At 53.5% G+C, this 22,819-nt stretch overlaps 1 protein-coding gene across 3 annotated transcripts in view; it reads left to right on the top strand.

The window, feature by feature from the left end:
- Positions 1 to 22,819, top strand: part of ADCY3 (adenylate cyclase 3) — a gene marked incomplete at both ends in the record, with an annotated part of 84,317 nt that overhangs the window by 35,572 nt on the left and 25,926 nt on the right. For all 3 annotated transcript variants that reach the window (XM_080711237.1, XM_080711236.1, XM_080711235.1), the window contains one exon: positions 3,833 to 3,982. In XM_080711237.1, coding sequence (XP_080567363.1) covers positions 3,833 to 3,982 — 150 coding nt within the window. The remainder of the gene's footprint in view (positions 1 to 3,832; positions 3,983 to 22,819) is intronic.

Here is a 22,819-nt window from a genome sequence, read left to right as displayed (position 1 = left end):
TTTTCCCTGGAGACATTTCCCCGGCTGGGTCTCTAGTTCTTAAGCTGTAATGAGAGGCAATATTGATGGATGTGCTTTGGAGAAGTGGCAGCGGCTGCTCACTTCCAGAATCCTTCCCCAAGGCCAAACCTGCCCAGCCCCAGGCCTTCCCCACCCTGCAGTGCTCCTGGGGTCCAGGACACACAGTTGTCCCCGTTCCCAGCATCAGCACAGCGCTGGCTCCATGTCCAAGGAGAAAAACCCAAGTCTTGGGAACATATTTTGAGGGACGCATCTCTTCTTTCTAAGTGATACACACGTCCACTTATAAATATGCAAAGGGAAACGTCTGAATTTCAACGGCTTAGAGGTGACGGTTCTGCTGTGTAAGGAAGCCCACAGACATCTATAGGCACAATTCTCTATTTCAAATAAAGTGTGTGTAGCTCACATCTAAGTGCTTTGGGGGCCAAAATCTTCAGGATGATTTTAATTTTAGTTCTATTTTTATAAAAAAAAAATCTAATGTCCCTTTTTTGTGGTACTGGGATGGAACCCAGAGGGTTTCTACCTCTGGGCTATACTCCCAGACCTATTTAATATTTTATTTGGAAACAGGGTCTCACTAAGTTGCTGAGAGCCTCACTCAGTAGCTGAGGCTGCTTCAAACCTATGCGATCCTCCTGTCTCAGCCTCCCAAGCGCTGGGATTACAAGCGTGCGCCACCACGCCCGGCTCCTAATTTCTTTTTTGAGAAAAGGTGGGACTATAAATATGTAAATGAGCTTTAGGGTGGGGTTTTGAGCCATTGAGTGGTGAGAGTGGAGTGTGGGAAGAGACTTTGTCTGGTAGTTCATGGCAATTCCTTATTCCTTCTGAAAAATTGCAATGTCACCTGCCTCAGCAGATCTGAGAAAGCGTGCCTGTGTCTAGGGCAGAATGTCATGCTGTTGGGTGAAGTCACAGACAAGGAAGCTGAGGCAGGAGAGGGGTTCCCAGCTTGGGAGCGTATCGCCGTCAGCTGTGCCTCTGAGTGCTGACCATCTTCCCGGGTGACCGTGGTGCTGTGCGCCAGGAGTCCTGTGTTCCACCAGGAAGACCTTCCTCCCCCGGCACACTCCTGCTCGCTGGAGCTGGTCAATTTCCTTGGCTTGGCAGCGTTGGCATAATGGATTTATGCTCTGGGTTTGGGGCGGGAGCAAGCCTGTGGGGCCTCAGCTGAGCCCCTCACCACTCGTCACCTGGGCTGGGGGCTGCCGCGCTCCTTCCAGTCCTTGGAGGGGCTGTGGGCAGAGGGCCCGCCTCAGATGAAGTGGGTTAAGAGAGACTTGAGGAACTGCTAAGAAACCCAGGGCCTGGATTCCTGAGAGAACTGTCTAGAAACAGGTGTGCTCCCCAGGGAGCTGGGAGGGAGTTCCCTGGCCTGGGTGGGACCTGCAAACCCAGGTCCTTCAGCCGGCCTGCTCGGAGCCACGCGTGAGCCCCGATGTGGGCCGGAAAGGGATGAGGCCCTGTAACTCCGGGCCTCGAGACTGGAGGTGGTGTGGCGCTGGCCAGCGGGGGAACCCTGCGGCCTCTCCTGTCTCCGGCTCCTTCTGTAAGCTCTCTTGGAGTCCCCGCCTCTGCCTGAGAAGCGAGGTGGACAGACTCCACACAGCGTCAGAGAGGCCGCCCACCGGGCGAGTGAGGGGCAGTCCCGAAGTCCCAGGCTCCTCCCAAACTCTTGTTCCTGTGCTGTGTACCTGCAAATACAGTGACAACGGGGGCTTTATTTTATTTTAGAATACAGACAGATCGATGAAAGAAGCGCTGTTCTGCCAAGGGGGTCGCCAGCCTGAGCTGAGCCGAATCCTGATTACACTCTGGGGTGATCGTGCGTGGTGGCAGTGGTTGCTTTGTGATGCTCTGCACCCCGAGGAATAACACCGCCAGCCCTGTACGCTTTCCAGAGCCTGTCCCGTCTGTCCCCATGGGGTGGCCAGGCAGGGCCTATCAGCAGGGGCAGGAAGAGAGCAGAGCGCGGGGCTCCTTCCCCGGGCCCAGAGAGACAGCCCAGGCTGGGTGTGGCCAGGACTCCATTTAGAAACGCCCCAGGCCAGGCTGGCTTGGAGACCCAACACGGTCTCTGTGAGTTATTTCAACTTGCTGGCTGCAACTTGGCAGCTTTTCAACCAGGTGCTTACTATGGAGCCCATGGCCCCATAGATAACTGACCACTTGGACAGTAGCAGCCATCAGGGAAGCAGGAGGGGCAGGGGATGTTGCAGAGGACCTTGCCCATGCCCCTGGTGTAAGAGATGGGGCTGCCCGGGCCCAAGAGTACCACAAGTTAGTAGATGTTGGGACCAGCCACCCAGGGGCCGGGGCACCTCCACAGGTGCCTTAGGACCAGCATTACGACCTCTCCTGATCGCTCATTATTCAGCGGCCCTTGTTGAGCCGTCAGGGACGCAGCGCTGGTGGCCCTGTGCAGATGGGCGCTGCCTGTCAGCCCCGATGATGCACAAACAGAAACGTTGGGGCAGGTGTGATGTAGCCAGTCAGGAGAGCCCGGGAAGTTAATGTCAGAACTAATCTCCCTTGTGTCTGCTGGACCGGCCTATTTAGAAATCTAAAATTCACTCTCATTTTTTGCTGATCCCAGAGTTCATTATATTCCATTGGGCCAAACTTTTTCCTCCATAGGGCCAGAAATTAAGAAAGCCTTCAGCCTCCCATCCCCTCCGGCTTCTCAAATCCAATCTTATGTCTGAGAAACCACACCGACCTCTGCCTCCCCTGGGCAGGTCCTCAGGAGCTAGGGTAGAGAGGGTGGGGGGCACAGCCTATGATGTAGGGGGGGGGGCCCGGCCAGACAGCAGGGACTCTGAGGAGAACTCACTGGGGCCAGTGGGAGGAATTAGCACCTGGTCCAGCCGTGGTGCGGCCCAGTAAGGGCCAGAGGTCGCAGCCAGGTATGGATGGATGTTCAGGTCCATATATACCCGAGGCTTCCTGAGCAGGACGCCATCAGGTCCGCAGTGCCAGTGGTCTGTGGGAGTGGCCGGGGATCAGGGCACCCAGGGAAGTCTGTGGGTGTCAGGGATTATAACAGGCTCCAGAGGCCCAAGAAGCCTTTTGTGTCAATGCTGTTGGGCTTACTGGCAGTGGGATGGACATGAGGCCCCACCCTCATACCTGCCAATAGCTCAGTGTCTCTGATGGCCCACTCTGGCCCCGTCCAGTAGCTCAGTCTCTGATAAGCTGTGAGGCCCAGTACTGGCCGGCCCCTTGCCCGCTGGCAGGTGGGGTTGACCGAGGGATGCTGTGAGCCCCAGGAATCTGGAACCCGGCACACCCATGAGGTGGCATGTGTCTGCCGCATCAGCCCAGGACCTCGCCAGGCCTCCTGTGACACCCCCACTGCCTGTAGCTTTTAGGATTATGCATTTCTAGCTGGCAGGACCTAGGAATTGTCACCCCAGTCCCCCAGGAATCAGCACAGCACCCAGGAACACCTAATGAGAGTGGGCTCGGTGTTTTCGCAGTGGCTGGTGCCAGGACGGGGCTCAGGCCTCACAGGTGGAGGGATGGGCCCATGTGAAGTCATAGGGGAGGAGCTGCCTCAACCCCCACAGCCCCCTGCCTTCCAGGCTTGGAGCCGCCCTCAGGCTCACCCACCCCTGGCTGTGGCCAGCGCCACTCAGGGGCCTGAGCACCCCACAGGGCCAGCGCGCTCTCCGCGGGCACCTCCCTGGGTGCCGGGCAGTGCCAGACTTCCTGGCGCAGGTTGGCTCTGCCTGCCCAGCCCCTCGCCCCTTTTTCTGAAGGTGTTTTCACTACTGTTCTGTTTTCTCCTCCCCTCGGGGCACAGATCCTGGCCAACGTCTTCCTCTACCTGTGCGCCATCGTCGTGGGTATCATGTCCTACTACATGGCGGACCGCAAGCACCGCAAGGCCTTCCTCGAGGCCCGCCAGTCGCTGGAGGTGAAGATGAACCTGGAGGAGCAGAGCCAGCAGCAGGTGAGGCTCAGGTGCGAGGCTCTGGGGGGCCGCGCTGAGGCCCGCGCTCCAGTCCATGAGGGCTCTGCACGCGTGGCTTTCTTTGGGCAGGGTCAGGCTTGATCCCTTGCTTGACCCCCGGGCTTCTGGCCATCAGAGGGAGGTTTCTGCACTGCTGGGGCCTCTCATGCCCAAAACCCTCTGCTTGTCTCCTCTCTCACCCCCTTTGTTTTGTTTTCTGTAGTGTAAAACTTGCCTTTTTAAAGAAATGTATCTGCTGGCTCCCTCCCTTGGGTGGAAAGCTACCACGAGCCGGTGCAGGGGCGCACACTTTGTGATCCCAGTACTCGGGAGGCTGAGGCAGGAAGATCGCAGGTTCGTGGCCAGCTTCATCAACTTGGTGAGGCCCTCTACCACTTAGTGAGACCCTGTTTCAGAAATAAGGCTGGGGGTAGAGCTCAGAGGTAGAATTACCCTAAGTTCCATCCCCAGTACCACAAAAAAAAAAAAAAAAAACCATAAAAGCTTCCGTGGGTTGGTTTGGAATGACCAAACCCCCCACCCCCACCCCACAGCCGGTTCAGCTGTAGGTTCACCTCGTGCTCAGAGCAGAGATGGGGCCTCTGCAGGGCCAGCGTCTGGACCCATCCAAAGCCTCACGTCCCCTCCCACCCTAGGGAGCCAAGTGTTGTCAGTCACTGAAGAGAGAAAGCCAGCTTAGTCCCTGGGGGCCACTGTTTACCTTTTTCCATCCAAGGAGGGCCTGGATGCCCCTTGTTTCCTGGCGTGGCTCCAGCCTAATCCACGGCAGAATGGCCATCCTGGTTCTCATGTGACACAGGCTTTTAAATGGGTCTTGGGCTGGGTTTATCTCAAATGCTTTGTAAAGGTCTGCAGAGATTGCGCCCACCAGTTTCCCATTACTCGTGGGTTCTTCTCCCTTTTCTTGAAGCTGTGTGAGTCTGTGCTCTGGGGACACAGAGCCCATCCTGTGTTTGGAGGTTGTGTGTGCTCCGTGTTTACTACTGTTGTTTTTCCGTCCCTGCCACTGAGGCAGAGGGGGATTTAGTTTTGGAAGCCGCTCTGAAACCCCCAGCCTGGAGAGCGCCCCCTTGTTGGGCCGCACCTTTAGATGGTGGTCTTTGAAGGAGCACGTGTGTAGTCATTTAGCTGATGGAGCCCAACTTCCTCTATCCTGGGGTGTTTTTTTTCTTTTTTCTTTTTTTGGGGGGCATTGTAGCATAGGGCTACACCCCAGCCCTATTCTTTAGTCTTTTTATCTTTGAAACGGGATCTCACTGAATTACAGAGGGCCTCACTAAGTAGCTGAGGCTATCCACAAACCGCGATCCTTCGGTCTCCGCCTCCCGAATGCCCGGATTACAAGCGTGTGCCACCACGCCGGGCATCCTGGAGATGTTTTTTCTTTGCTCACCAATGAGATGCAGAGACTTTGAAGACTGGTTTTAGACGGGGAACTTCCTTGACCTCGGTTGTGACAGAAGTCCAAGATTAGCGGCGCACTGTGATTGACTTTCTCCTGAGCTCTGTACCCCGTGATTCCTGAGGACCTGACGTGGCTGATGTTTTTAAGCCCTCTTAGAAGCTGGGCAGGGTGGCGCATGCTTGTAATCCCAGAATTCGGGAGGCTGAGACAGGAGGGTCGCAGTTCCGGGACAGCCTCAGCTACTTAGGCCCTCTGCAATTTAATGAGACCCTGTTTCAAAATAAAGAATAAAAAGTCGGGCAGGGGGTGTAGCTCGGAGGTCAAATGCCCCTGGGTTCTATCCCCAGACCCGCAAAAAAAAAAAAAAAAAAAAAAAAAGAAAAGAAAAGAAAAAAAGCCCTCTTAGGGCTGGAGATGTGGCTCAGTGGTAGAGTGGTTGCCTGGCATGTACAAGACCTTGGGTTTATTTCTAGCACTGAAAAAAAAAAAATCCCTTTCAATAGCCTTATAAAGACTTTATGAAGTGTGTGCATCTGATCTAGTATACCATGGCAGCTTTCCTCTGAGCGCTGTGCATTTTTTTTTATGCATAAGTTACCGCGTGGCTCGGCCAGGGAGTTCTTTCACACCCAGGGGTCCCACTGTCCTCCTCTGCCAAGTGACAATATTGACATTTATCCTGCAGAGTTGCTTGAGGGTCGGATGTGACACGTGGGCACAAGAGCTCCGTAACCCATAGAGCTTGGGAGCAGTCAGAGGCCAGCTCAGGTTCCGGGAGCCACGAGGCCACAGGCAGGGAGGCTAGGGACTGGCCACGAGGCCCTCTTGGGTGCCCTAGGCCTGGGGGACACCGTGGAGCAGCCCGCGGGCACTGCCAGCCGCCCTGGCCCTGCTGCCTCTCCTGTATCGCTGCGCACTGCACCTGCAAAGCAGACGGTAGCAGAGGGAGGACCTGGGATGGCCCGGGCCCCACAGGGCGCTCGGGGGGCACCTGTGGGTGACCTTTAGTGGGATGCACTTGACCCTGAGTAGGACCCCGGCTCGTTCCTCGGCCTCTTAGGTGTGTCAGGAATCTGAGAGCTTGTCTTGATGGGCTCTGCGTGAGCGCCGCAGGACCGCTCGCCTCCGTTGCCAACGGGAGGGTTGGGATTCTGCCGCCCGCCGTGTCTCAATGTGCGTGCGTTTTCCTTAGATCTTCGGTGACGGTGGTCATGCGAGGGATCTGCCTGCCATCGGCTTTCTTTCCATGTCCTTGACGGGTTTGTGTGGCGTGGCGATGCCAAAGCCAGGAAGTAATTTGAGAAGTGTGTTTTCTCTTCTCTAATCCCAGGACGACTCTGGGTTACGTCTTAAGAATTCAATAGTGAAGCCGGGCGTGGTAATCCCAGTACTTGGGAGGCTGAGACAGGGGGATGGCAGGTTTGCGGCCGGCCTCAGTGACTTCGTGAGGCCCTGTTTCAAAATATAAATAAAAACTGCTTCAAATCTGTGGTCCTCCTGTCTCAGCCTCCGAGTGCTGGGGTTGTAAGTGTGTGTCACCACGCCTGTCCAGTTTTGCCCTCTTAATTACTTACTATTTCTTACTATTTCTCTGCATTATCTTCTTGAAGAATTCCCTTTAGTGTTATTTCCTATACAGGTCTACTGGCATATTGGCAGTAAATTCCTTTTTTTTTTGTGTGTGTGTGTGTGTGGTAATGGGGGTGGACCCCAGAGGCTTTCTACCTCCGGGCTATACTCCCAGACCTATTTTATATTTTATTTGGAAACAGGGTCTCACTAAGTTGTTGAGAGCCTCACTCAGTAGCTGAGGCTGGCTTCGAACCTGTGTGATCCTCCTGTCTCAGCCTCCCAAGCGCGGGGATTACAAGTGTGCCCACCACGCCAGACAATAAATTCCATTTCTAATTGTCTGGAAATGTGTTCTTTTTTTTTCTTCCATTTTTGAAAGACACCCATCTTAGTCCATTTTGTATTGTTGCAACAGAATACCTGAAACTAGATAATTTTTTCCTAAGGCTTCAGACTGCTTGATTGATTGACTGACCTTGGGGGTTGAATCCAGGGGTATTCTACCTTCAGGCTATACCCTCAGCCCGGCATTTATTTATTTATTTATTTGTTTATTTATTTATTTATTTATTTGAAACAGGGTCTTGCTAGGTTGAGTCTCACTTCTTGCTGAGGGTGTTCCTTGAACCTGTGATCCTCCTGTCTCAGCCTCCCAAGTAATGGGATTATAGTTGTGTGCCACCATGCCTGGCTCCCAGCTAGATTTTATTCTTTTATTCTGAAACAGGACCTCACTAAGTATCTGTGGCTGGTCTTGAACCCGTGATTCTCCTGTCTCAGCCTCCCAAATACTGGGATTATAAGTGTGTACCGCTACGTCTAGCCAGACAGAATATTTTTTCTGACCTAACTTCCAGTTTACTAATCCTTTCTTCCTCTGCTTTGTCAAATCAATCTGTTATGTCCTCTGCTTATCTAGTACATCCTTAATTTCAATTGTTACATTTTCTGTCTCTAGAATTTCCATTTAATCTTTAAGACTGAACTCCAGTTCTCCAGTTAAGTAGAATATTCTGCCATCTCTTTGAGGCAACTTATCAACTATTCATATTATTTTATTTATTTATTTTTTTTTGCGGTACTATGGATGGAACCCAGAGGCATTCTACCACCAAGCTACACCCCAGCCCTATTTTTTATTCTGTATTTGAAACAGGGTCTCAGTGAGTTATAAAGAGCCTCACTAAGTAGCTGAGGCTGTCCACAAACCATGATCCTCCTGTCTCAGCCTCCTAAATGCTGGGATTACAAGCGTGCGCCACCACGCCCAGCTTCAAACATTTAAAAGTTTTTGACTGGTAACTCTAATATCTCAAATATGATGGGTCTGTATTTTTCTACATTTCTGGTCCTGTCTCCCGGCACACTCTGGCATTTTTATTAAATGTTGGGGATTGTATTTGGAAACTAGCACCGGCTCTGTGTGATGCTCCGTCCCTGGAGGGGGCCTTGCTTCTCCTGGAGCAGATGGTGAGTGTCAGGGCAGATCCAGTGTGGGGTTGAGATGATTAAAGGCTGGACCAGTCTGGGAGACAGTCTGCTTCTGCTGTGCGTGTCTGTTTTTAGGAACTAGCTCTTCAGAGGTCTTACTGAAATGTTGGTCCTTCTCTTGGGGAACCCGAGCTCCCCAGCGGTGGCACTGTTGAGCCTATATTTGGGGTCCTCTTTGCAGTCACTTTCCGCTGGGTTTTTTGATCTCTTGTCCCATGTTCATGCTCAAAAGGACCAGATCACAGAAAGCCAGGCGTGCTTTCCCCTGTCTTTTCTCTGGCTTCTAGGTTCTCCTAGTCTCTCTGCCTTGGAGTCTTTTCTTGCCAGACCTTGAGAAAGGTCCCCTCACCACTATGGCTCTCTGCAGCATCCCTGCTCTCCAGAGAAGGGTGGCTAAGGATGCTGGGCTCCCCAAACGTGTTTCCTTCCCCCTGAGATCCTGGCCCCTCACATCTTAGCTACTTTGGTTGTTTTCCATTGTCATTAAAGAGCTGGGTTTTTATTTTATTTTATCCAGATTTTATAGTTGTTTTTGTCTGAAAGCTTCAATCTGATATAAGCTTGTCTGCAATAGCAAGAAGAAAAAGTTGGATGTCATTTTTAAATGTTTAAAAATTTTTTTCCAAATAGTTAAAACACACAGGGCATACAGTTATGAAAGTATAAAAAATAAAAACAGGAAAAGTAAGTCATCCTGTCCCCATTTCCCCCAGCCACCCACATCGCTATTATCAGAAAACCACTGTTATCTTTTTTTGTGCGTTTCCTTTCAGATATATTCTATTTATTTTCCTATGTATGTAGACCACACACATATACACACGTATTTTTTTTATTGTGGTAAAATATACGTGGTGTAAGATTTATAATTTTAAAGCTGGGCATGTTGGTGCATACCTGTAATCCTCGTACTTGAGAGGCCAAGACAGGTAGATTGCAGGTTATAGACCAGCCTCACCAACTTAGCAACTCCCTTGCTGAGAACTTACTGAGAACCTGTTTCAAAATAAAAAATAAAGAAGGGATGGAGTTTAGCTCAGAGGTAGAATGCCCCTGGGTTCACTCCCTAGTACCCCCCCCCTACACACAGAGATTACCATTTAAACCATCTTTTAGTGTCCAGCTCTGTGGTATTAAGTAGATTCACAATGTTATGCAAACATCACCACTGTCCATTTCTAGAACCTTTTCACCATCCTGAACAGAAACTCTGTACCTGTTAAGCAATAACCCCCTCCCAGCCTCTGGTAACCACTGTTCTACTTTGTGTCTCTATGAATTTGCCTAATCTAAGTATTTCATGTAAGAGGAACCAGGCCATAATTGTCCTCTGGGGCCTGGCTTATTGCACTTAGCACAAAGTTCTCAAGGTCCCTCTGTGTGGGGCGTTTCCCCTGTGTCTCGGCCAGCGGCCCTGTATATGCCATAGTTTGCTTATCTGTTAGGACCTTTTGAGTTATTTATGCACTGGCTCCTTTGGTCTTTTATCCTTTTACCCATTGTGAATAAATGCTGCTGTGAACATTGGTGTACACATAGCCGTTGAGTCTCTGGGGTCGACTTCACTTCTTTGGGGCACATGCCCAGAAGTGGAATTGCCGGGTCAGGTGGTAGGGTCTGTGTTTAACTATTTGAGGCACCAGCCATGTGCATTTTTAATGTTGATAAATACTACCAAATTGTCTCATATATAGGTTCAAACCATTTATACCCCTCCCAGCAATGAATGAGAGTGCACTTAGGCTCTTCAACCCTCCTCGTTTACTGAGAAAATACTTCTTTGTGTTTGGAATCCCTGATGCCCTGGGATGGTCCTTGAAGACAGAGAAACCAAACCTCCCCACTCCCACCGCCCCGCACCTGTGACGCCAGGGCGCGGGCACGCCGGGACCTGGATTTGCCTCCCCTGCTTCTGCTAGCGTTTCCTGGGGGGCCTCGAGCCCGGCTCCCCCAGCCTCTCCCCATGCGACTCGGCACTTTACTTCCCAGGCTTTGGTTTAGTCTTCTGAAAAATTAGGATGAAAAAGAGTACTGTCATGGCATCGTTTGAAAATCATGCAAAATAAGAAGGTAGGGGAAAGTGCAGAAAGCACAGAGTCCTGTGGTCTCCTGGGCTGAGGCCGCCCTGGCTGAGGCGGTGGAGGGAGCGGAGCTGGCTGGGCGGCAGTGCCCAGCCCCACTCCAGTGGAGACAGAGGTTGGTGCCTGCGCTGGCAGGCGAGGCTGGCGTGGGCTCCGGGCCCATCTCACCTCCCAGGAGTGTCAGCCAGCGCTGTCTGGGGAGTGGAACGCAGGCCAGTAATGGAGGTCACACGTTCCGCTTTCCTGTCGTCACCGCCCTGGTGAGAATGGAAATAACAGATGGGGAAACACCAGGGGAGAGGGCTGCAGGAGCCCCCAGCAGTGCACGCAGGAGATGGTCGGAACACTGCTCTGGTTTAAGGAGCCATTTGAGGTTTGATGTTGGGGCCCCACATGTCCTCACAGTGTTTGACTGTGCTTTTTTGGGGGAGAGAGTACTAGGGATTGAACCTAGGGGCGCTCTACCACTGAGCCACACCCCCACCCTTTTTATTTTTTATTTTATTTTATTTTATTTTGGTGGTACTGGGGATGGAACCCTTCTACCTCTAGGCTACACTCCCAGACCTATTTTATATTTTATTTGGAAACAGGGTCTCTTAAGCTAGTGAGGCTGGCTTCGAACCTGCGCGATCCTCCTGTCTCTGCCTCCCAAATGCGGTGATTACAAGCATGTGCCACCACGCCCAGCTTTATTTTTTATTTTGAGAGGTCTTGCTAAGTTGCTCAGGCTGGTCTTGAACTTGCAATCCTCCTGCCTTGGCCTCCTGAGTAGCTGGATTAAATGTCTTTTAACTAGTTCTCAGCACTGTTTTGATTTGTTTTGTTTTTGTGGTACTGGGGATGGAACCCAGGGGCATTCTACCTCCAAGCAACACCCCCTACCCAATTTTTTTATTTTTTATTTTGAAACAGGGTCTCACTGAGTTGCAGAGGGCCTCACTAAGTAGCTGAGGCTGTTCTTGAACCGCCGGCCTCAGCACTGGTTTTGAATGCAGAAATTCCTTTTGCAGAAGGCACCTCCTTTCAGTGCTCCGGGTGCCCGTCTCACTTTGCTCTGGGGGAGGGGGGCTTACCCTGTCACCAGGGCTGGGTGACCTGGCCAGGTCAGTGTCCTCTCTGGGTCTCCTCCCCCATAAAGTAGGGTGAAGGGGTGAGCTGGCTGCCATGATGCCCTGATTCCAGTCTCTATGGCTGTCTTTGGGAGAGTGTGCTCTCCTTTATGGAAGCCATCAGCCTCCTACTTGGGGTGGGTGGAGGGACAGCCATGGCCCCACAGAAGGGGCGAGCTGCCCTACCCCTTTGCACACACGCACCCCCTCTGCCTCTTCACCGAGGATGGACGTGTCCTGTGTGACGGGTGGGGCAAGGTAGCTTCTGGGTGACAAAAGGCGTGCGCCCTGCTGCTCTGCCACATTGAGCTGCGTGGCCCCAGCCTCCTCTTGTAGGGCGGGCTGGGCCTGGCCCGCTCTGAGGCCATGTGGAGGTGACACTCTGTGTATGTCGGCCACAGATCTGACTTGTGGGCAGTCTGGTGCCCTTTACCCATGGGACGGAGCTGCCCAGGCAGACCTCAGACCCCTCTCCATCTCCCCTCGGTTCCGTGGGCATGTGGGGTGGAGCCAAAGGCCCAGAGGAAAACACTAGAGTTGTTGTCATGAGTCCCCTGTGACCTCACGGCAAGGCTTAGTTGGGGACCTTGAGTGTTGCTAAGCACCTCACCTACCACCTGGCAACGGCCAGCATCCAGAAAATCCTCCTGGCACTCGCCCGTCACCAGACTGGGAGCTCTCCGAACCTCACGCTCAGCACCACTTACCAGACGTGGGATGGAGGGGCACCAGGGGAGCCGGCACCGGGCCTGCGCTTCCTGCAGGTCACGCCCAGTTAGGGAGCCTGCCCTGCGCCTTGTTCTTCTCAGAGGCGCCCACCCTTAGGGGGGAGGAAGCTGCGGCCCAGGTCACCTGCAGTGTGAGCCTGGGGGTGACCATTCAGGCTTCTAGGAAAGCTACCCGGTGCCCTGGAGGTGCAGCTTGGGGGACCCAGGCTGGGCCTCTGTCCAGTTCCTATGGGGACATAGAACGTGGGCCTGACCTGCTTCTTCTGCCTTGACCCTGGTAGTTACTGTGGATAGCTGATTGACACCTCTTTGTGTCAGGCTCTGATCTGCATTTTTACCAGGTTGTCTCTGGTGCCAGGATCACCTGTGACCAGGATGTACCTCGGCTTTGGTCCTCAGCCCTTCCCGCGGCAGGTGACCTTCTGCCCTGACCAGGTCTGAGGGAGGAGCCGCCCATTTGCCACAGAGTCGGGCTTCTGTCCGGGAGCCCTGAGCTTGGGAGCCCAGGGAAGCCGTTTCACAGCTCAGCGTCCTCCGTGACCTCTGTCAAGGCCCACTCACCATTCCCCTCAAGACCTCTGGCTCTGAGGACATGGAGTACTCAGAGTAACCTCGACCTTGAGCCCTGTTCTGCAGGAGGTCAGAGAGTCAGGCCAGAGAGAGGCATTGCCTCTTGGCCTGGGCTTGGGCGTCAGTGCCAGTCCCAAAGTGCCCGCTGGCATGCTGGGCTGGGGGTGGGGACCTTGCCTCCTGGGAGCCGCTGAGCTGGGGAAGGGTGGAGGTTGGTGTGCCAGGGAGGAGGCGCCTCGCCTGTCTACAGAAGCCCTGCCTCTTGCTTGCTGCTGCCCGGGCCATAGCCCAGTGGCACCAGATGGGTCAGACCCTTCATCTGCCTGATGGGAGCCACGAAGACCCCTCTCTCCAACATCAGCCCCATTCGCGATGCTAGCTGCTGGCTCGGCTTCTTCACAGAACCATTCACAAATAGATCTGTATTTTTCTCTGGTTACTGGGGATTGAACCCAGGAACTTCCTACCTCTGAGCTGCATTCTCAGACCCATTTCTTTCTTTCTTTCTTTTCCCTTTCTTACTCTTTCTTTCTTTCTTTCTCTCTTTCTCTCTTTCTTTCTTTCTTTCTTTCTTTGCAGTACTGGGAATAGAGCCCAGGAGCATTGTACCTCTGAGCTACACTCCTAGCCCTAATTTTTAGTCTATTTATTTATTTATTTATTTATTTATTTATTTATTTGTGGTACTGGGGTTCCTGGAAACCCTTCTACCTCTGGGCTACACTCCCAGACCTATTTTTATACTTTTTTATTTGGAAACAGGGTCTCTTAAGCCAGAGCACGAGGCTGGCTTCGAACCTGCGGGATCCTCCTGTCTCTGCCTCCCAAGCGCGGGGATTACAAGCGTGCGCCACCACGCCCAGCTGCCCTTTTTGCTTTGTTTTGAAACAGGGTCTCACTAAGTTGCTGAGTGAGATCCTTGCTAAGTTGCCGAGGCTGGTCTTGAACCTGCCGTCCTGTCTCAGACTCCCAAACACTGGGCTTACAGGCATGTGCCGCCATGTGATCACAGCCAGGAGCCTTCCCCGTAATGCGAAGTAGAATCCAGTGCCGCGCTGGTGCCAGTCCCGCCTCCTGCACTCTCGCACGTTCTTCAGCCAGTATCCCAGGGCTTAGCAAAGCACGGCCACCCTTCCATGATGCGGGGCTTGAGCCCACAGGGAGCAGGTTGTCCTAGAGCGTCGAGGGGTTCCTGGTGGCATGGAAGGACTTTTCTGTGTCGAGGAGGACCCTAGTGTGGGCTGAGCACCGTCTGAGCGTAGGCCCAGTCGCTCCCCCCCAGTCTTCAGCCCCTACCAGGTAGCATTTCCCTCCAGGAGCCGAGCCTGCGGTCTGTGGCCTGCGTAGCTGCGTCGCAGTGCATTCTACCCTCGCCTGGCTAGAAGAAAGAAGTCGCATTTAGTAGCACAGGTGGTTTATTGAATACCTTCTTTGGAGCTGGGCGTGGTGACGCACATTTATTTATTTATTTATTTATTTGTGGTACTGGGGGTGGAACCCAGAGGCTTTCTACCTCCGGACCATACTCCCAGACCTTTTAAATATTTTATTTGGAAACGGGGTCTCACTAAGTTGCTGAAAGCCTCACTAAGTAGCTGAGGCTGGCTTTGAACCCGTGCGATCCTCTTGTCTCAGCCTCCCAAGTGCTGGGATTACAAGCGTGCTCCACCACACCCGGCTTCTTTTCTTTTCTTTTTTTTTTTTTTTCCTTGGTGGTACTGGGGTTCCTGGAAGCTCTTCTACCTCCGGGCTACACTCCCAGACCTATTTTATACTTTTTTTTATATTTGGAAACAGGGTCTCTTAAGCCAGCGTGGCTGGCTTCGAACCTGCGCAATCCTCCTGTCTCCGCCTCCCAAGCACGGGGATTACAAGCGTGCACCACCACGCCCAGCGTGTGACGCACACTTATAATCTCCATACTTGGGAGGCTGAGACAGGAGGATCATAGTTTCCCAGTCCCAGCCACTTAGTGAGGCCCTCCACAACTTAGACTCTGTTTCAAAATAAATAATAAAAAAAACAGGGCTGGGAATATAGCTCAGAGATAGAACGCCCCTGGGTTCAGTCCCCAGTACAAAAACAGACAAAAGAAAACCTACTTTGTGTCAGGTCCTAGTCTGCATTTTTGCTGGATTATCTCCTTTAGTAACAAACAACTCATCTGATAGCCGGTACTTCCTCCTGGCGAGAGCTCTGTTACAACAGCATGTTACCTGTTACCTAGGAGAACCCACCATCTGTGGTTATCTATTTTTTTTGATCTGCCCAGAATTTAAAAAATTCTTTAATCCAAGCTGGGCGTGGTGGCGCACGCTTGTAATCCCAGCATTCAGGAGGCTGAAACCGGAGGATCGCAGTTCCCAGACAGCCTCAGCCACTTAGTGAGGCCCTCTGCAACTTAGTGAGACTCTGTTTTAAAATAAAGAATAAAAATTGAGCAGGGGATGTGGCTCAGAGGTCAAATGACTGCTTTGGTGATAGATATCTGGCTACACAAGGCTCAGGATAAGACTTAGATTTATATTCTACCCAGGCCACTCTCCTGAGGACCTTGAGCCAATTACTTGAGCCCTTGGAACCCCATGTCGTCTGTGAATTGGCACAGAATAGAGTGGCTGAGGGGTCTACAAGAGACCTTCATTCTATAGGTATCTCCGACACTCTTCTAGGCCCCAGGGGTACAGTTGTGAGCAGAACCGAGTCTATGGGGGAGGGGGGCAGATGTGAAATAAACAAGCATCTTCTGCAAAGCTGAGGAAAGGGAAGGCTTGCTTAAGTGGGATTTGAGCCAAAACCTATGGCAATCAGGTGTGAGCCTCGCGGAGGCGGGCGCAGTCGTTGGAAGGCGGAGGTCTGTGCCCGGCACCCCGGGAAGGCCAGCGTGGATGGAGCAGAAGGAGGCAGGGGAGGAGAGGCAGGAGGTGAGGCGGAGAGGCAGTGGGCCAGGCCCCACAGGGCATGGTGGAGACCTCGGCGTTTTCCTTGAGGGAGATGGGAGTCAGGCTTTAGGTTTTGAAGGATCAATATAGCCAGGCGTGGTGGCCACACTTATAATCCCAATGCTCAGGAGGCCGAGCCTCAGCTACTTAGTGAGGCCCTCTGCAACTTAATGAGACCCTGTTTCAAAATAAAGAACACAAAATAGGGCTGGGGGTGTAGCTCAGAGGTAGGATGCCCCTGATGGGGACCACACCTGGGAGCAGCACCCTCTGTGCCTCTGCTAACGTGCACCAAGGAAGAAGTGAGCGATCTCCACACAAGCTCCTGGCACTGAGTGGGGGTGAAGGGGCAGGGGAGGCGGGGACAGCGGGCGGCCGCCCGAGGGCAGGGGGCGCGTTAGGACTGCTCGGGTTGGATTTTAAAAAGAACACAAAGCCCGGCATGGTAGTGCAGCTTGTAATCTCTGCATTCAGGAGGCTGAGATGGGAGGATCAGGGTTCGCGGACAGCTTCAGCTACTTAGCGAGGCCCTTCCAACTCAGTGAGACCTATTTCAAAATAAAAAGACTGAGCCGGGCGTGGTGGCGCACGCTTGTAATCCCAGTGCTTGGGAGGCCGAGACAGGAGGATCATGCAGGTTGGAAGCCAGCCTCAGCTACTTAGTGAGGCTCTCAGCAATTTAGTGAGACCCTGTTCCCGAATAAATTATAAAATAAGACTGGGGGTATAGTCCAGAGGTAGAAAAGCCTCTGGGTTCCACCCCCAGTACCACACACACAAAAATAAAATAAAATAAAAAGACTAAAAAATAGGGCTGGGGGCATAGCTCAGAGGTAGAATGCCCCTGGGCTCCCTCCCCAGTACTGCAAAAAAAAAAAAAAAAAAAAAAAAGAATGAAAGAAAGAAGGAGAGAAAGAAAGAAAGAAAGGAAAAAGAAAACAAAAAAGAAAAAGAAAAAAAGTGGTGTGGGCCTGTCCTGGAGGGGCAGCTGTGCTGTCGTGAGTACAGGAGCTGGGAGCGCATTTGGAAAGAGCGCTACAAGACTCGCTCCTTCACTGGAGGTGGTAAAGGGCGCGAAGCCGGACCACCATTGGCCCAGAACAGCGCAACAGTCTGGGCTGTCTGATGGCATCAAAATCCTTTCCTGGGTCCATGACAGAGCAGGCGGTGTCTCCTTGGCAGACAACACAAGCGCCCTTTCCTGCGGTCACATGACTTCAGCATCCTTCCCAACACAGAGTCCCACGTGGCTGCTGTGCACCGCAGAGTGGGCACAGGGGCTTTACCTAGTTGCTATAGCGTTCGAGAGCACACCCATCCAGTAAGGTAGCCATTAGCCAAATGCAGCTGTTTAAATTTAAATGAACTGAAATTAGCTTGGCTTGGTGGTGAATAGCTGAAAATAGAGTTAGGGGTTTAGGAGGGAGGTAAAAACACCAACCAGGTTATCAGAGACCGCTGTGTTAGGCCCCAACCCTAGTACCCTCTGGAGAGTCAGCCGGTTGGGGGAAAGGGACTGATGGGCCACACGTCTGGAGAGTTGCACATAGTCCTGATCTGCTGGCTGAGTCACGTGGCGGATCGGAGGCACTGATGTTTTATAGGCGTGCTGATTCTCTCGTGACATCCAGAGTCTCACGATGTTTGGAGTCTCAAGGCACCTGGAGTCTCATGACCGCTTCTGGCTTCTGGGGTTCCACTATGAGATCACGTGGGGGAGGGACCCGATTTATCATCCCGGCCTTTTGGTGATAATGGGCGGGGATCAACTCTTAAACTACTTCCTGCTGTCAAGGGGTGTCTTAAGGGAGCCCCTTGGCCGGGAGAGGTCAGGTCCTCCCGAAGTGGGAAGGGGAGTATGGCTGCAGCGGGAGTTGGAAGTTACCCTGGACAGCTTGGTAATGTGCGTTTGAGGAGACTTTAATGGATGAGGAGCTATTAAAAGGCAAATCGTAAGAGTGAGTTCTGGGTTGAGCAGGAGCCCACCAGCTACTGGCCCTTGGCCGGAAGGGAAGGAGCCTAGCAGCTGCTGGCCCTTGGAACCCTTCAAGATATGAAGTAGATTGTCACTAGATTTATTAATATGATAGCAGTATTTTTCCTGAGAAAACATGCTATTGGGTCTGTAGCATCCATAACAAATTTTAGAGAGTTTAATACTTACCGCTGTCTGGCATCCGAAGAGGGAGAGCATCATGCTACGTAAATGAGTGGACCTGCTAAAACAAAAACATCAAAGAGGATCATGCTGAGGAAAACGAAGCTTAGTGGCCCCAAAACTGTGTAAGACAATTTGTTACGAGGCTGTTTAGCAGAGCCCTTTTTAGACTTGGCCTGAGCTTCAGGCAGAGCAATTTTGTCCTGTAAAAGAGGGCCTGTAGTATGTGGGCATGAGAGCTTGCCGTTGATCCCCTGTACTGAGATCGGAAAAGAAAAACTGGAACCTGAAAGGATGGAAGGACTGAGCAGGCAACCAAAAAGGAGACTGGCTTACCCGCTACCCGGAGAGTTACCCTGGGCTGGCAATAAGGATGGAGGTTGAGGGGTCAGGAGCCGTCAGTCTTCAGCCAGGCTGAGTAGGGCCAGTGGCGGGGCCTGGTCTGGAAAGGTGGTCCCCCTGTGTTGAGGCACCTGGGGCTCACTGCTTTTCCAAGGGCACTTTTCCAATGGCCCTCCTGGCCACACACCGGGCACGGTCTGATTGGTGGGCGCGGTCTTGCCGCACTTGAGGCAGGCTCCTGGAGGTAGTAGTCATTGCTGTCCTCCACCCCTAGGTGGCGCTCCAGAGGGCTGAGCCACCGCCACCACCAGCCGCAGGGCAGCTACCAGGAATCTCCCATTTGACAAAGTTGGAGTGTACACTCCATCTCCGCCTGTTCTTCTCTGGAATTAAAAACTTTAAATACCATGGTAACCAAATCTCGGATAGGGGTTTGAGGACCGTCTTCAGCCTCTCTTAATTTTTTTTGAAAAGTCTCCTGAGTTGGTTCCTTAAGGGAGGAAGGCAGGGGGAACAGAGCGGGTTAGAGTGGGAGGCTGTCTTGGGATAGGATGGTGACCAGGCGGTGAGGAGAGAACCTGTAAATCAGTGTCCACTGAAAGCAGCCCCTACAAGCCAGCCGGGTCAGATGCTGGCATCCACGTGTCGCCACGAAATGTTGACTGCCTGTGACTCAGCAAAGTTTCAGCCTGGCGCAGGCCAAGATGGCGACTGCGTAACGTCACATGGTCACGACTGTGTAATGTCACAAGATGGCGACTCTGGCATCACCAGGCAGCGACTACGCGCCATCACAAAATGACAGCTGATGAGGGAGGACATTTGGAGGGACGGAATGCAGGGGGAAAAAACCTGGACATAAAGACTTCCGACCATTTACCAGACTGCTTACAATAGTTCTTAACTGTTCTTGGGCCATCGCAACCAATTACCCAACTCGTATCAAGGCAGACAGGAGCTCAGGGCATAAATCCTCTGCTGGTTTGGAGGTTCGACTTCCCATACTTGGTTCGCGGGTGAAAATGAAGAACAGGAAACAGGCGTCCCCAATTTCCTGATCAATCTTTCAGAAACGGGGGTTAAGAGATAGGCAAAGACGCCCCCATCCCTCCATCCCTTCTCCAAAACCAGAGGATGGCCTGGTCATCCGGAGGGTGGTCCCAGTGGACCGGGGGACAGTGGGTCACCAAGCGCTTGGATTTCAGGGTCCCAGTGGACCAGAAGACCCAAGTCTGGAACGTGCTAACCAAGGGAAGCGGAGGGAGCTTACCAGAGTGAAGTGCTGCAGGCCAGCGCCAGCAGCAGCAGAAGCGCTGAGAAGCTGCTGGGGCGCGGTGGAGTTGGGTGGCGCCGGTGCCTTTGCCTGGTGTGGGTGGCACTGGCGGCTGGTGCGGTGGAATCAAACGGTGGCACAGCTTGCCAGGCTCGTGGCGTGTAAACAAAATGGCTTCCAGGCTCACAGCTGAGGCCGGGCCATGGGGCGCACCGCCCAGCAAGCCTGGCTTGGGGGCGGATGGGATGGAGCGGCGGCAGCGCGTGGAGCTATGCCTGCAAGTCAAGCCTGGCGTGGGTGACTGTGGCGGACGCTGAGGCTGGGCCGCGCACCAGAGGTTCCGGCGGCGACCAGAGCCGAGTGGAATGGTGGTTGTGGGAGGTCCAAGCAGCGGGTGGAGGTCCTGGCCCGCGCAGGCAATCTGCGGGCTGAGCAGGTGCCAGCGGCCACGGGGCATGCACCCCCAACGAGCCTGGCGCAGGGTGGGTGCAACTGGCAGCCTGGCGGCCAGCAGAGCCTGCACACCGCAGTGGGGGTGGCAGCGGCGGTGGTGGGAGCAACGCCTGCAAGCAGAGCGCTGGTGCGGGACCTCACAGTCAAGCAGCTGGCGGGTCGGAGAGTCTGGGGCTCAAAAAGAAAGTAAAAAAAAAAAGAGAGAGAGAGAGAAAAACCCAAAACTTCTCCCCCCAAACCCAAAACTCTTCCTGGGTTTCGGCACCAGATGAATAGTTGAAAATAGAGCTAGGGGGTTTAGGAGGGAGGCAAAAACACCAACCGGGTTATCAGAGACCGCTGTATTATTTGGACCCGGCACCCTCCTGAGAGTCAGACGGCTGAGGGGAAGGGACCGGCGGGCCACGCATCTGGAGAGTCGAGCATAGTCCTGATCGGCTGAGTCATGTGGCGGATCGGAGGCACCGATGTTTTATAGGCATGCCGATTCTCTCGCGACATCCGGAGTCTCGCGATGTTTGGAGTCTTGAGGCACCTAGAGTCTTGCAACCGCTTCTGGCTTCCGGGAGGGACCCAATTTATCAGGTGGCACCTGTAATCCCAGTACTTGGGAGGCTGAGCCCGCATGATCGCAGGTTTGAGGACAGCTTCAGCAAAGCAGTGAGACTCTCAACAACCTACTGAGACCCCGTTTAAAAACAAAAAGTAAAAAGGGGTGGCGAATGTAGCTTGGAGGTAGAACATGCCTGGGTTCAATCCCCAGTACCACAAAAATAAACAAACTGAAATTAAAAGTCAGTTCCTGCTGGGCGTGGTGGCACACGCTTGTAATCCCCACGCTTGGGAGGTGGAGACAGGAGGATTGCGCAGGTTCGAAGCCAGCCGCTCTGGCGTAAGAGACCCTGTTTCTATATATACATATTTAGGTCTGGGAGTGTAGCCCAGAGGTAGAAGGGCTTCCAGGAACCCCAGTACCACCCCCCCCAAAAAAAAAAGTCAGTTCCTGGGTTTACTAGCCACCTCCCGTGTGCTCAAGAGCTGCAGTGGCGGGTGGCTGTCATATCAGACACCGCAGATACAGAACCCGATTGCGGAGAGTTCTGTGGTGCCATTCGAGAGCGCGATGGCTCGCCCTTGGGCCACGTTTCCTAGTTGACAACTCATTAACTCACCAAACCAGCCTCTAATGAGCGCCCGCTGAGCGCCGGGCACCCTTGGTAGGGCTCCAGGAGCTCTCCTGTGGCCCTTGGGCTCAGTGGGCTCTCCCATGAGAGCGCCATCACCCTGGCCTACACAGTGGCCCAGTCCCTGGAGACTGCTTGGCAGTCCAGGCCAGTGACCACAAGTCCCACGAGCTCAACACTGAAGACAGTGAAGCGCCCCCGCTCGGGACACCAGTGGCGCCCACACGCCCGCCCATCACGGCTGTTGGGAGTATAGTTTAGCTTTGACCTTCCCGGCATTTAGCTCAGGGCCTTGTGTAAACCCGTGACCGCTCTTTGAGTCAATGAGGTTGTTACCACGTGGAGAGGGGCTGCTATCGTGGTGGCACTGGAGTTCCCAGAGTTCATACCCTGGGGTCCTCGGTCCTCTTTCTAGAGAGAACTCTGAACTCTGGCTAGCGGGCCTTCGTCCTGTTCATTTCCTGACAGTTCAGGATGGCCCCTCCTGGGTCCAGTGGCCTTTACCTTCCACGTGGCTCCAAATCTCCAAGAAGCTGGATCGATTGGAAACAGGACCAGGCAGGCAGATTTGCTCAACAGCTGTGGGTTCACTCCCAGCCTGGGACGGTTCACAGTGACACAAGCCCAGAGCACCTGTGCAGGATACACATGAGCACACACCTGTTCACGCCCATCCTACTGACAAGAAGACCGCACCCACGTAGCTCGCGTGGATATTATGGGTACATGCGTGCATCCAGGTGCGTGTGCACGCCTGCACTCAGCCACCGGGACCCTGCTGGTCTCTTTCCCCACTTGACGCTCTCCTCTTCTCCTTCCAAGGATGCTGTGGAGACCTCGCTTCTCCCTGGAGAGGCCCATTCACCCCGTCCCTCCTGGCGGCCTCGCTGTAATTAACTCCCGAGTGCCTCATCAGAGCACCAACTGGAACAACTCGGGCCCCCGGGAGCGGCGCTGGCCTCCTTCCTCCATCACGGTCCCGAGCTAGGGCAGACGGAGCCTGGCATGGGCTCCCTGCTGAGGGAAAGGTTTGGACTGCTTCCTTTTCCGAGCCAGGCCGGGGCCATGCAGACAGACTGTGCTGGCGGGGCTCGCAGCCCAGACCCTCTCACAGGTGAGGGGATCCCAGCCTAGGAGGCTGGGAGGCTGAACATCCTGCCTGTGGCCTCTTCTTTCAGGGGCCGGGACCCTCCACTCCAGGGCTGCACTCCACCCTGTCCCGGGGTGTTCCTCCTGCCCCTGGGCTGGATGATTTGATACTTTACCCAGAAATCCTACTGGGGGTTTTTCAGGGCTTGTTCTTTCTCTCTCCTGACTTTGACTCTTTTCCCACAGAGGGTCAGGACCTTGGTGTTTGGTACCACACTGTCTTTTGGGTAATCATCGAGGCATGGCGGGGCCGGGGAGAGGCTTTGCTGTGTGGAGCCTCGTCCCATGGCGCCCCAGGCCTGGGATCGCTGGATTCCCCACACCGCACGGTGCCAGGCCTGCACTCCAGGCCTGAC

Source organism: Muscardinus avellanarius (genome assembly GCF_963383645.1).
Source record: "Muscardinus avellanarius genome assembly, chromosome: 15".
In the NCBI taxonomy this organism is placed as follows: domain Eukaryota; kingdom Metazoa; phylum Chordata; class Mammalia; order Rodentia; family Gliridae; genus Muscardinus; species Muscardinus avellanarius.
Note: the sequence above shows the minus strand (reverse complement) of the source record. Positions and strands in the feature narration are given on the sequence as shown.